The sequence below is a fragment of the Neovison vison genome, chromosome 13 (assembly GCF_020171115.1).
Source record: "Neovison vison isolate M4711 chromosome 13, ASM_NN_V1, whole genome shotgun sequence".
NCBI classification, from domain to species: domain Eukaryota; kingdom Metazoa; phylum Chordata; class Mammalia; order Carnivora; family Mustelidae; genus Neogale; species Neogale vison.
Genome location: NC_058103.1, coordinates 62,770,135 through 62,783,916, shown reverse-complemented (window position 1 = coordinate 62,783,916; position 13,782 = coordinate 62,770,135). Strand labels below are relative to the sequence as shown.

Here is a 13,782-nt window from a genome sequence, read left to right as displayed (position 1 = left end):
GTCCCTTCTATTATAAAGTAACAGCCCTGATCAACTGATGGGATAGGGCTGATAAGAAGTTAACATTTAAGCAGAAATCTGGGGGCGCCTGGGTGGCTCAGTTGGTTAAGCAGCTGCCTTCGGCTCAGGTCATGATCCCAGCGTCCTGGGATTGAGTCCCACATCGGGCTCCTTGCTCGGCGGGGAGCCTGCTTCTCCCTCTGCCTCTGCCTGCCTGTCTGCTTGTGCTCGCTCGCTCTCTCTCCCTCTATCCCTGACAAATAAATAAATAAAATCTTTAAGCAGAAATCTGAAAGAAAAGAAGGAACTGCTGAGGAGAAATTCCTGGGAAAATGAGTTTAAAGGAAGAGAGAAAAGAGTGTGCCAAGGCCCTAAGGTGGAAGTAGTCATGGTTTGCACAAGAATGATAAATAAGGAGAATAAAAGAGGAACATCCATTTAGAGAAGAAGCAGAAGGGCTAGATTACAGGCAAATAATAAGAGTTTTGGATTTCACTCTGAAAAGACACTAGAGGATACTGAATAAAGGGGAGATAATGACTTAACTTACACTTCAGAAAGATTACTCTGGCTGCCAGACTGTGGGGCAAGAGTGCAAACAGGGACATCCATTAGAAAGCTAGTGCAATGAACCAAGTGAGAATTGATGGCAATTACAGACTAGGGTGGTCGTGGTGGCAGTAAATGACAAGTGGTTGGATTTTTTATAAGCTGCCTCTGTGAATGCAAGTACATATATAACAGGGTTGTGAGTATGGGTGACTGAGATGAAAATGATAGGAAAGGACAATAAAGGAAGCATTGTTAGCAATGAGGGTCAGATATAGCCAAAGTGTTATAAATACAGTACACACAAGGTGGGGGGTGCGGAGAGACTCAGACAGAAGGGATGCATGAGACAATCACACAAATAAAACTCAAGTATTCACCTTTAACTGCATTCAAGTTTCTAGTTGGAGAACGAAAGATCTTTACATTGAGACCCAGTATACACAGGAAATATATATAATCATTCAACCTGACTATATGGAATGCAGTCTAATATTTTCTATTCTGTTAAAATTCATTATTAAATTAATTTCACAACCTACACAAAGCTATATAACCCGCAGTTTGAAAATCACAGTCCCAAAAGAACAGATCAAAGAGAGAAGTCGAAGTGTTCAGAGAGTAATACTGATGTGAGTTTCCGATAAAGGAATTTCTTGGAATGAAAAGAAGGGGAAAAAAAAAGGATCTTAATGAATCAGCAGCAGTTGTTCAAGAACAGACTTGATTTTTTATCTTGATATCATTTTTTGAATTAGTGCTAGCTTAGCAATTAATCAATCACTACCATTTTATACATATAAGGGGTTGATCAAGCATAATATAGATTGCACTTAAAAGATTACTGCCAGGAGCAGTATATAATTATTTTTAAAGTCACAGTTATAAATCTATAAATATATTTATTTTATTTATATATTATTTGTTTATAGAAAACTTGTTTGGACTTTATCTTAATGGATTTAAGGCTATAAAAATGTGATTTTTTTGTATATAAAATTATTTTTTTCTTGCTATATCATGAAATTCATTTTTTTTAAAGATTTTAATTTATTTGACAGACAGAGATCACAAGTAGGCAGAGAGGCAGGCAGAGAAAGACGGGGAAGTAGGCTCCCTGCTGAGCAGAGAGCTCCAACCCAGGACCCTGAGGTCATGACCTGAGCCGAAAGCAGAGGCTTTAAACCACTGAGCCACCCAGGCTCCCCATAAAATTCATTTCTGAAGATAAAACATAACAGAACTAAAATCATTTTTTCCAACCAGTGAAAATATTCTTATGGGAGTTTTGTTATAACTCTTACACAAAATTCTATGTAAATAAAATCATAACTAGATTATTTCCAAGGAAGTACAGTTGTTGGAAACCAACAGAAACTGCTTATCATATGGATTCACCTATAAGACAGGAATTAAAAGATAATACTAAAAATAAAGGGGCACCTTGGTGGCTCAGTGGGTTAAGTTTCTGCCTTCAGCTCAGGTCATGATCTCAGGGTTCTGGGATCAAGTCCTGCATCGGGCTCTCTGCTTGGCGGGGAGCCTGCTTCCTCCCCTCTCTCTCTCTGCTTGCCTCTCTACCTACTTGTGATCTCTCTCTGTCAAATAAATAAAATCTTTTAAAAAAAAAAAAAAAACCATTTTAACAATTTTTCTCCTTTGCTTCCTAAAGCCTAGGCCTAAATAGCTGGAATACTAAATTGAATGTAATGATCTTAGCCATGACTGTAACTAAGAGACTGATTTTATTAGCAACAAGTACAGATCTATTACTAGCTCTACACTGGAAAATTAACACCAAATATTATATTTGTAGAAATTAGATCACCATTCCAATGATTTATTCACAAAATTTTATCACCGATTTATTTTATAAATATACCATATTTCAATATGCCTAGTTATATGTATTTTTTAGCAGGGAGGGGCAGAGGCAGAGGGAGAAACTCCCAAGCAGGCAGGCTCCATTGTGGGACTCAGTCTCACAACCCTGAGGATCATGACCGGAGCCAAAATCAAGGGTCAAACATTTAACTGACTAAGCCCACCCAGGTGCCCCAATACGCCTAGTTACATATATATTATATGTAACTAGTATATGTAACTAGGCATATTGGCAATTGTATATATTATACATACATGTTATATGTATTATATATAATTTTATATATTATATACTTATATATTTTTCTATATAATTTATTATATATTATTATATATTATATATTTTAGTATTATATTATATATTTAATTTTTATATTATTATATTATACATTACATATAATTTTATATATTATTGTATGTATTATATATTATATATAATTTTATTATATATTATATATATAATTTTAGTTCTACTTTTATTTTCTCATAATGGGAACTGTTTTTATTGCTATCCCATGGACAATATTTGATACTAAAAAGGCAGTTAAAATTTTTTTCTATAGCAGTACAACAGAAATGACAAAAGATCAAATAATTAAGCTTTCAGCACAAACAGGGGTTACTTATGGTGGTGTTTTGTTTGTTTATTTTTAGAATTTAAAATGCTAACCTGACCTCACACATAAAAATTTCATATATGAACTACAATTAGCAAAACAATTAGGTCTACTTCTTTAAAAATAACACTTGGACATCACAGCCAGATTACACTGCATGAAGGAAGTCAGTTGCATAGTATTTCTTTTTTCTTTCTTTTTTTTTTTAAAGATTTTATTTATTTATTTGACAGAGAGAGATCACAAGTAGGCAGAGAGGCAGGCAGAGAGAGAGAGATGAGGAAGCAGGCTCCCTGCTGAGCAGAGAGCCCGTTGTGGGACTCGATCCCAGGACCCTGAGATCATGACCTGAGCTGAAGGCAGCGGCTTAACCCACTGAGCCACCCAGGTGCCCCAGTTGTATAGTATTTCAAAATGGGATACACAATACACTTTTCAAGTTTCCTAAAATACTTAGTTTTTCCTTGTGCTCTTGCAAATTACCACCAGGATTATAAAATGTTACCAAAAATGTATCCTTGTTCATATACTATTTTCAGGTTAGAATAATATTTTTAAGATAATTTTAAACTTCAAATAATATCTGCCTAGAGATGACTCTATAAAACTCTGATATTCAGATATTCATCAATATTTTCATCATTATTCATTTTCATCAATTATTCATCAATATATTCATATTATTATTATTCATATAAACTCAAGCATCTATCAACAAATGAATGGATAAACAAAATGTAGTATATACATACAATGGAATGCAGAGCAATAAAAAGTAATGATTAGAAAAATTAGCCTCATCTCTTTCTAAAGTATATTTAAGACAGGTGTATCAAAGTTCTATTATAAATCTCAACATACTACGACATGACTGTGCCTTGGAAAATAGTACTAAATAAAATAAGCAACACACAAAAGGACAAATGCAGTATGACTTCACTTATATGAAATATTTAGAATACGTAAATTCACAGAGACAGAAAGCAGATTAGAGGTTACCAGGTGACGGAGGGGGAAAAGGGAATGTACCACTATTACCTAACGGGTATAGAGTTTCGGTCTGGGGTAAAGAAAAGGTTTTGGGAATAGTGATGATAGTGGTATGACACTGTGAATGCAATTAATGCCATTGAATTATACACTTAAAATGGCTAAAACAGAAAATATTATATATATTTTAACGCCCCTCTCCCTGGAATGCTGGTGACCATTTTGAACACCTAGGCTTAATTCTAAATATGCCGCCTTAGTATGTCTCACAGAAATTTTTAACTAGGTGATGTGGAAACATTTTTTAACTCTGAACTTCCATTTCTCCTCAATGATAAAAGAATATGATCATCTACCCTTATAGAATGGTTCTGAGGAATAAAATAAATAAGAAAACAGATGTGGGTGCTGTTATACAGCTCAAGTAATGGAAAATGACCAATAAATAACTGTTCCATTCTCATCCTTTCAACCCACCTACTGAAATGTGAGAAACTCCAGATTATGTTTTGTTGTCAGGGAGCAACCTAGAAGAAGTAAATTTCTTACTCACTTAGATCATAGAATTGATAGAAATAACAGAACAATGGCCCAAAGATGATTATGTTTCACTTTTCCTGGGATATCAGAATACAATGGAAGCAAGCTATAAATAAGTAGGCATTTTATGATGTTGATGTATAGTGAAGGCTCAGATCCTTTTAGAATCACAAACAGGTTAAAATACCTGTGAATAAAGTAATTAATTAGCTTACTCACTTTTTCTATACCAAGTATATTCATGGAATAAGGCACAAGCTATTTAGGCAGGAAATCATGGTCAAATTAAATAATACTCCGGGATAAGCTTGTTATACGTGGCAGAAGTAGAATTGATGGGAATAAAGCCACATATAGCAAGTAAAATATTTACTATTACTAATGGGGATTATGAATTAATTTGCTTTGTACTCAAGGTACCAAATCAGCTACAAACTATGCATGTACCTCCTATTCAAAAAAGGAAGAGAAAGGACATTAATGAGCTGAATAATGGAGTGCTGAACCTAAGAGTCTAGACATTGCTCATCCTAAAGCATCTACAAGAATTAGAAAGATTAGGTTAAAAGTTACTACAAAATAGGGGTGTCTGGGTGGTTCAGTAGGTTAAGCGTCTATAGGCTCAGGTCATGATTTTAGGGTCCTGGGGTGGAGCCCCCATATTGGGCTCCCTGCTTCTCCCTCTTCCTGCCCCTCCCTCTGCTTGTGCTTTCTTGCTCGAGCTCTCTCAAATAAATAAAATCTTTAAAAAAAAGTTAGTATAAAATAGCCTTAACTGATAAATCGTTTAAAATGAAAAAATTTAATGCTTACCATATTTAAACATCAATTTAAATAAAGTCCTTTATATACAAATCTATATTTAACCCTTCAAGACTCATATATAATTAACTCTATTTAAGGGTAATAATCATTCATACACTCCAAACAAAACACATGAACTACAGTCAGGGCTGCTAAAAGACATATATTAACCACCATAATACTCAATAATTTTGCATCATAAACTCTATATTCAATGAGGGACGCAAAAATCTCTTTTTTGTCGTTAATAAAGTAACAACTCAAGAAAAAAACGAGATGCATCAAAAGACTTATTAATAGGACCATGTCTTGCTTCACTCACCTAAAAATTGTTTTTTCTGTCAGGCAATATACTAGGCTAGATGGTCTTGTGCAACACCAATTAAAATTACTAAAGCTCAGGTTCTTCTTGTTTAACAAGGATAACAACACTCTTCCAGGAGTGACTGATATGCATATAAAGAACTTAGCACAGTGCCTGGACAGCAAATGCTCAAATGCTAGTTATAGATACAGTAAGTTCAAGTCAGATAAAACAAGAAGCTGAACTATGTACAGAACTTGGTAGTTACTGATATTTCAGATGCAAAGGAGATAAAGGAAGTAGTTAAGAGTGGCCTCAGGGAGTTCATAACCACTATATAAAAAAGTCATACGGGGCGCCTGGGTGGCTCAGTGGGTTAAAGCCTCTGCTTTCGGCTCAGGTCATGATCCCAGGGTCCTGGGATCAAGCCCCGCATCAGGCTCTCTGCTCAGCGGGGAGCCTGCTTCCTCCTCTCTCTCTGCCTGCCTCTCTGCCTACTTGTGATCTCTCTCTCTGTCAAATAAATAAATAAATAAAATCTTAAAAAAAAAATAAGTCATACAATTCAACACCAACCCCCCCCCCAAAAATCCAATTAAAAATGGGGGGGGTGCCTGGGTGGCTCAGTGGGTTAAGGCCTCTGCTATCGGCTCAGGTCATGATCCCAGAGTTCTGGGATCGAGCCCCACATCGGACTCTCTGCTCGGCGGGGAGCCTGCTTCCCTTCCTCTCTCTCTCTGCGTGCCTCTCTGCCTACTTGTGATCTCTGTCTATCAAATAAATTAAAAAAAAAAAAAAATAGGTGGAGGGCCTGACTAGAAATTTTCCAAAGAACCCATACACACAGATGGCAAACAGACATGTTAAAAAATACTCAGGGCAGGGGTGCCTGGGTGACTCAGCAGATTAAGCCTCTGCCTTTGGCTCAGGTCATGGTCTCAGGGTCCTGGGATTGAACCCCGCACTGAGCTCTCTGCTCAGCAGGGAGCCTGTTTCCCCACTCTGTCTCTCTGCCTATCTCTCTGCCTACTTGTGATCTCTGTCAAATAAATAAATAAAATCTTAAAAAAAACAAAACACTCAAGGGGTACATAGGCCTCTAACTCTTGATCTTGGCTCAGGTCATGATCTCATAAGTTGTGGAATCAAGCCCCGAATCAGGCTACCTGCTTTGCAGGGAATCTGCTTGAGGTTCTTGCCCATATCTCTTTGTCCCTCCCCCGACTCATGCATGCGCAAGCTCTCTTAAAGTAAATAAATAATTCTTTTAAAAAGAATGCTCGGGGCGCCTGGGTGGCTCAGTGGGTTAAAGCCTCTGCCTTCGGCTCAGGTCATGATCCCAGGGTTCTGGGATCCAGCCCCGCATTGGGCTCTCTGCTCCTCAGGGAGCCTGCTTCCTCCTCTTTCTCTGCCTGCCTCTCTGTCTGTCAAATAAATATAATCTTTAAAAAAAAAAAAAAAAAAAAAAGAATGCTCAACTGCTGGGGCACCTGGGTGGCTCAGTTGGTTAAGCGCCTGACTCTTGATCTCAGCTCAGGCCTTGATCTCAGGGTAATGAGTTCAAGCCCCATGATGGGCTCCATACTGGACATGGAGCCTACTTAAAAAAAAAAAAGTTCCATATCACTATTAATCAGGGAAATGCAAATCAAAACCTTGCACCTGTCAGGATGGCAACAATCAAAAAGATAAAAAACAAGTGTTGGTGAGCATGTGGAGAAAAAAGAACCCTTGTGTACTATTGATAGGAATGTTAACTGGTGTAGCCACTGTGGAAAACAGTATGGAAGTTCCTCAAAAAAATTAAAAACAGAAATACCATATGATCTAATAATTCCTGTACTGGATTTCTACCCAAAGAAAACAAAAACATAAACAAAGATATATGCACCCATGCCTATGTTTATTGCAGCATTATTTACAATAGCCAAGATATGGAAGCAATTCAAGTGTCCATCAATAGCAAGTCAATTTACTCAACTGATGAGTGAAGACACACATACATACATATACAATGGAATATTAGGTAGCCATAAAAAGGATGAGATCTTGACATTTGTGACAACATGGGTGAGACAAACACCATATGATTTCATTTATATGTGGAACCTAAAAAACAAGTGAACAAATAAAAAGAATCAGACCTAAGTATGGAAAGCAAACTGATGGTCAATGGAGGGGAGAGGGGTGAGGTATGGGCACAATGGGTGAAGGGGAGTGGAGGATACAGCCTTCCGGTTATGGAATGAATGAAGTAACAGAAATGCAAAGGCACAGCATAGGGAATATAGTCAATTGTATTGTAATAGCATTGTAGGGTGACAGATGGTAGATATACTTGTGGTGAGCATAAGTACAGAGAGAGATACTGAATCACTATGTCACACAGCAAAAGTACAGAGAGATATTGAATCACTATGTCTTTTTGTTTGTTTGTTTTTTAAAGTAAGCTTTATGCCCAGTGTGGGGCTCAGACCCATTACCCTGAGATCAAGGGTCAATCGTATGCTCTACTGACTGAACCAGCCAGGAAACCTGAAACTAATGTAGCACTGTGTGCCACCTATGCACCCCGCCACACACCCAAAAAAAAAAAAAAAAAAAAAAAGCAGCCTCAGGTTAGGTTTCTTACTAGAACAGAGGAGGGAGTGGAGCTAAAGAACATAAGACTTTTTTTTTCTGGATATAATTTTTTATTATGTTAGTCACCATATAGCACATCACTAGTTTTTGATGTAGTGTTCCATGATTCACTGTTTCTGTATAACAGCTATGACCTGGCAACTCTATTTACCCCAATGATGCAGATGTAGTGAAAAGAAAGGCCATATGTACCCTAATGTTCACAGCAGCAATGTCCACCATAGCCAAACTGTGAAAAGAGCTGAGATGCCCTTCAACAGATGAATGATAAAGACATGGTCCATATACACAATGGAATATTACTCAGCCATTAGAAAGAATAAATACCCAACTTTTCATCAACATGGGTGGGACTGGAGATTATGATGAGTGAAATAAATCAAGCAAGCAGAGGAAGTCAATTACCATATGGTTTCACTTACTTGTGGAACATACAGAATAGCATTTAAGAAGACTTAACCAGTTGAAGACTTAGCTGAGATTTTAAATTTACCTGCGGACAATGCCAATCTATATTTGCCTGTGTGATTTTTTGCCCAGGAACACTCAGCTGACCCAGGCTGTCAAATGACCAATTTCCATATGCACTATAAAGTGATTAGGTATAATAATTAAGGTACAGAAAGAATTTTCCCAAGAAAATTGGAATGTGTGTGTGTAACTGAATGAGGCGAACTTCAGTTATTCCTAAGCAGCTGACTAGAGTTAACTAGGTACTTTCAATTTTGCAAATTCTAACACATGTTGTTGAACCACATCACTTAGATGGATTTTACACTGTAGGCTTACTAAAGAAAAAGGGAAGGATTAAAGAGAAAATTGTATCAATAGGGTATCATTAGCCAATCTGATAATACATTTTAAAAATTATACATTTAAAAATAATACATTGTAAAAATCACTTACCCATTTTGAAAAGAACTGTTTTGTGTTTCTGAATCATCACTATCACTGATGATAATAGTTTCTCCATCGACACTGCTGATATGTCCATTAGCAAAGCCATTTTGATGTGATGGAGGGAGGACTTCCAAAATCCTACACTGTAACCTGAAAGAAAAGGATACATTAAAAAATGGAAATTATTTTATATTTTATAATCAAATGTTTCAGAACAATCTAATTATTCTGAACAACTGAAAAGATATTTTGTTTCGTAGAAACTATGACTCATTGATGTAACCAAATAGAAAATCTGTAACATCCAATTTAAGCAAAGGTTAGCTACAGTTTAAAATAATACGAGGTCAATTTATCAAAATTCTTAGCAATTACATTCTTTTTTTAAAAAAGATTTTATTTTATTATTTATTTGTGAGAGAGAGAGAGAGAGGGAGAGAAACGGAGAGAGGCAGGCAGGTAGAAGGAGAAGTAGGCTTCTTGCTGACCAAGGTGCCTGATGTGGAACTCAATCTCAGAACCCTGGGGCATCATGCCCTGAGCCAAAGGCAGATGCTCAACCCACTGAACCACCCAGGTGTCCCAGCAAGTATATACTTAACTAAAGTTACTGCTTAGAAAATAAAACACTGGCATAATATGTCATTATACAGACTGGATCTTACAGTTTTTCAAAGCACCCAACATTTTAAATTCTGAAATTCTCCTGATCATAACCTTTTTTATTCTCACTGTAGCTTTTGTTGGCATTTCTGATCTCTATATTAAACTTCCTATTCACTAGTTCTACTGCCTCTATTTTTTTTTTTTTTACTAACATAATGTATTATTGGTTTCAGAGGGACAGATCTGTGATTCATCAGTGTTATATCACATCCAATGCTCATTACCATCACATTCCCTCCTTAATAACCATCACAAGTTACCCTTCCCTCCATCCTCCTCTCCTCCAGCAACCCTTAGTTTGTTTCTGTAGTTAAGAGTCTCTTATGGTTTGTCTCCCTCTCTGGTTTCCTCTTATTTTATTTTTTCCTCTCTTTCTCTGTGATCCTTTTTTTTTTTTTTTCCTTAAATTCCCCACATCAGTGAGACCACATGATAGTTGCCTTTCTCTGACTGACTTATTTTGCTTAGCATAATACTCTCTAGTTCCATGTTGGCACAAATGGCAAGAGTTCTTTCCTTTTTGATGGCTGAGTAATATTCCATTGTGTATATACACACCCCATCTTCTTTATCCATTCATCTGTCAATGGACATCTGGGCTTCTTCCATAGTTTGGCTATTGTGAACATTGCTGCTATAAACACTGGGGTGCAGGTGCCCCTTCAGATCACTACATTTGTATTTTTGGGGTAAATACCCAATAGTATAATTGCTGGGTCATAGGGTAACTCTATTTTCAACTTTTTTGGGTAACCTCCATACTGTTTTCCAGAGTGGCTGCACCAGCCTGCATTCCCCACTAATAGTGTAGGAGGTTCCCCTTTCTCTGCATCCTCGCCAGCATTCTGACTGGTGTGAGGTGGTATCTCATTGTGGTTTTGATTTGTATTTCCCTGATGCTGAGTGATGTGGAGCACTTTTTCATGTGTCTGTTGGCCATCTGGAGGTCTTCTTTGGAGAAATGTCTGTTAATGTCTTCTGCCCATTTCTTTATCGCCTCTATTTTGAATTCCTTAACCTCTGCACACTCTATCTGGATTTTATGGGCAATTCCAGACATATTCACAACTGAAATACTTCTCAATCCCATTTTTACTATGCCAATTTGCAACCTATAATAAAAATGTAGTATATCCATACAATGGAATATTATTCAGCACAAAAATTAAAATGAAGTATAGATGAACTTTGAACACATTATGCTAAATGAAAGAAACCAGACATAGAAGGCCACATAGTGTATGACTTCATTTATAGGGAATATTCAGTAAAGGCAAATTCATAGACAGAAAGTGGGTAAGTGGTTGCCAAGATCTTGGGGGCAGGGAAGGGAAAAGGGTGAGAGAAAACAACTTGGGCAATCCAAGGGAAGGTTTTATTACTAAGAATATCTTAAGTACATATATACCTATACTTACCAATGGGGTAAATCCCTTTTCTGAGAAAAAGCGGTTCAAGATTAGACAATTTGCTCACTATTTATCATTCATTTGGTCAACCTACAAACCATAAACAAGTTTTGATATATTGTGGGCATTCATAAACTGCCCATCTAGTCACCATCCCCATTCTCCTAGGAACTTCATTCTTCCTTTACCCCACCTCCCTCCACACGGCAACTAAGTAGAGCTGTCATGGTCCCACAAGGTCCTGGCCAGAGTTAGTTGATACTGGGTGGGCACCTTTATGCTGAGCCAATACATTTTTTTCCCAAGACTTTATTTATTTATTTATTTACAATACTACTTATTACCAACACTATTAACTTTGCACAAACCACAGGTTTAACATTTCTTGCTAATTAGGCTCCCCACGGGGCAGAGAGCCCGATGAGGCAGAGAGCCCGATGCGGGGCTTAATCTCAGGACCGTGAGGTCATGACCATAGCTGAGGGCAGAGGCATAGCCCACTGAGCCACCCAGGCGCCCCGGAAAGCTGATGAATTTTTATAACATAGTAGCACATATTTTCATTAGTGTACATTTTATCATGTGCTCATTAATTCTCCATTAGAAGAACATCTTTAGTATACCCTAAAATATCTAATAGTGCTGCTGTTAGGCACAGAGAAAACCAGGACCAGAGATTTCCTGCTAGGAAATTTTTGCATCATTCCTAAATTGAAGAAATAATCAGTTTTACAGCACCCCAAAGTTTAAGAATCCTCAAAATGTAAACTATGTAGGTGAATCCAGCCCTCAAATCATCTTCTCTCTTTGCTCATTTTACCTCATTCTGAGTGTTATATAGGTTCAATTAAAAGTATCATATGTGACTCCTTTACAACTTGCTCTTAAAGAACTGAGAACAAATGGAGAGGACTCAAATTACTAAAATGAGAAGTAAAGTGGGGGACATTACTAGTGATTTTACCAAAACTAAAAAAGACTATAAGAAAAGATTATGGACAACTGTTTATGCTGACAAATGGGATAGCTTAGATAAAATGAACAAATTCTTGAAAATACACAAACTACCAAAACTGACCCAGGAAGAAATAGAAAATTTGAATAGATTTGTAAGCAGTAAGACTGAATCAGTAATCAAAAACTTTCCAAAAAAGATAAGCCCAGGACCAGATAACTTCATGGAAAATTCTATTAAACATTCAAAGAATTAATATCAACTCTCAAAATTTTCCCAAACACTGAGGAGGATATAACATGTCTTAACTTATTTTATAATACCAACATTACCCTGATACACAAACCAGACAAAAACAAGGCAGAACATATAAAGAACACTTATTAACTCAACAAAAAAGAACCCAATTCAAAGACAGGCAAAGGACCTAAATAGATACAAATGGCAATAAGTACATGAAAAGATGTTTAGCCATCATTAATCTTAAGTAAAGGAAATACAAAATCAAAATTGCAATGAGATACCACTTTATACCAAAATGGCTATTATTTTTTTTTTTAAAGATTTTATTTATTTATTTGACAGAGATCACAAGCAGGCAGAGAGGCAGGCAGAGAGAGAGGAGGAAGCAGGCTCCCTGCTGAGCAGAGAGCCTGATGCGGGGCTCGATCCCAGGACCCTGAGATCATGACCTGAGCCGAAGGCAGCGGCTTAACCACTGAGCCACCCAGGCGCCCCCAAGATGGCTATTATTAAAAGAACAAAACATGAGAAATAATGAGTGTTAGTGAGGATATGGAGAAACTAGAACCCTTGTGCATTGCTGGTGGGAATATAAAATGCGGTAGTTGCTGTGAAAATAGTGTGATGGTTCCTAAGAAAATTAAACACAGAATTATCACATGACCCAGCAATTCTATTTCTAGGTATATACCCAAAAGAATTGAAAACAGGAGCTTGGGGTGCCTGGGTGGCTTAGTCGTTAAGCGTCTGCCTTCGGCTCAGGTCACGATCTCAGTGTCCTAGGATAAAGTTCCGCATTGGGCTCCCTGCTCAGGGGGAAGCCTGCTTCTCCCTCTCCCACTCCCCCTGCTTATGTTCCCTCTCTCACTGTGTCTCTGTCAAATAAATAAATAAAACCTTTAAAAAAAAATAACAAACAGGAACTTAGCAGATACTTGTATACCAACCCAAAGGTGGAAAAAACTCAAATGTCTACCAATAGGTAAATGGGGAAACAAAATGTGGAATATTCAGCAGCCATGGAAAGTGATGAAATTCTGATACAGGCTACAATATGGATGAACCCTGAAAACATTATGCTCAGTGAAATAAGCCAAACAAGTAACAAATATTGTACAAACCCACTTATATTAAGTATCTAGAAAAAGGAAAATTCATGGAGACAGAAAGTAGAATAAAGGTTACCAGAGTCTGCAGGGAGGGAGAAATGGGGAGTTATTGCTTAATGGGTACAGAGTTTCTGTTTGGAATGATGAAAAAGTTCTAGAAATAGTAGTG

At 37.2% G+C, this 13,782-nt stretch overlaps 1 protein-coding gene across 2 annotated transcripts in view; it reads right to left on the bottom strand.

Annotated features, from left to right (window-relative positions):
• Nucleotides 1-13,782, bottom strand: part of BAZ1A (bromodomain adjacent to zinc finger domain 1A) — a 93,612-nt gene that overhangs the window by 50,780 nt on the left and 29,050 nt on the right. For both annotated transcript variants that reach the window (XM_044231659.1, XM_044231660.1), the window contains exon 3: nt 9,238-9,381. In XM_044231659.1, the coding sequence (XP_044087594.1) occupies nt 9,238-9,381 (144 nt within the window). The remainder of the gene's footprint in view (nt 1-9,237; nt 9,382-13,782) is intronic.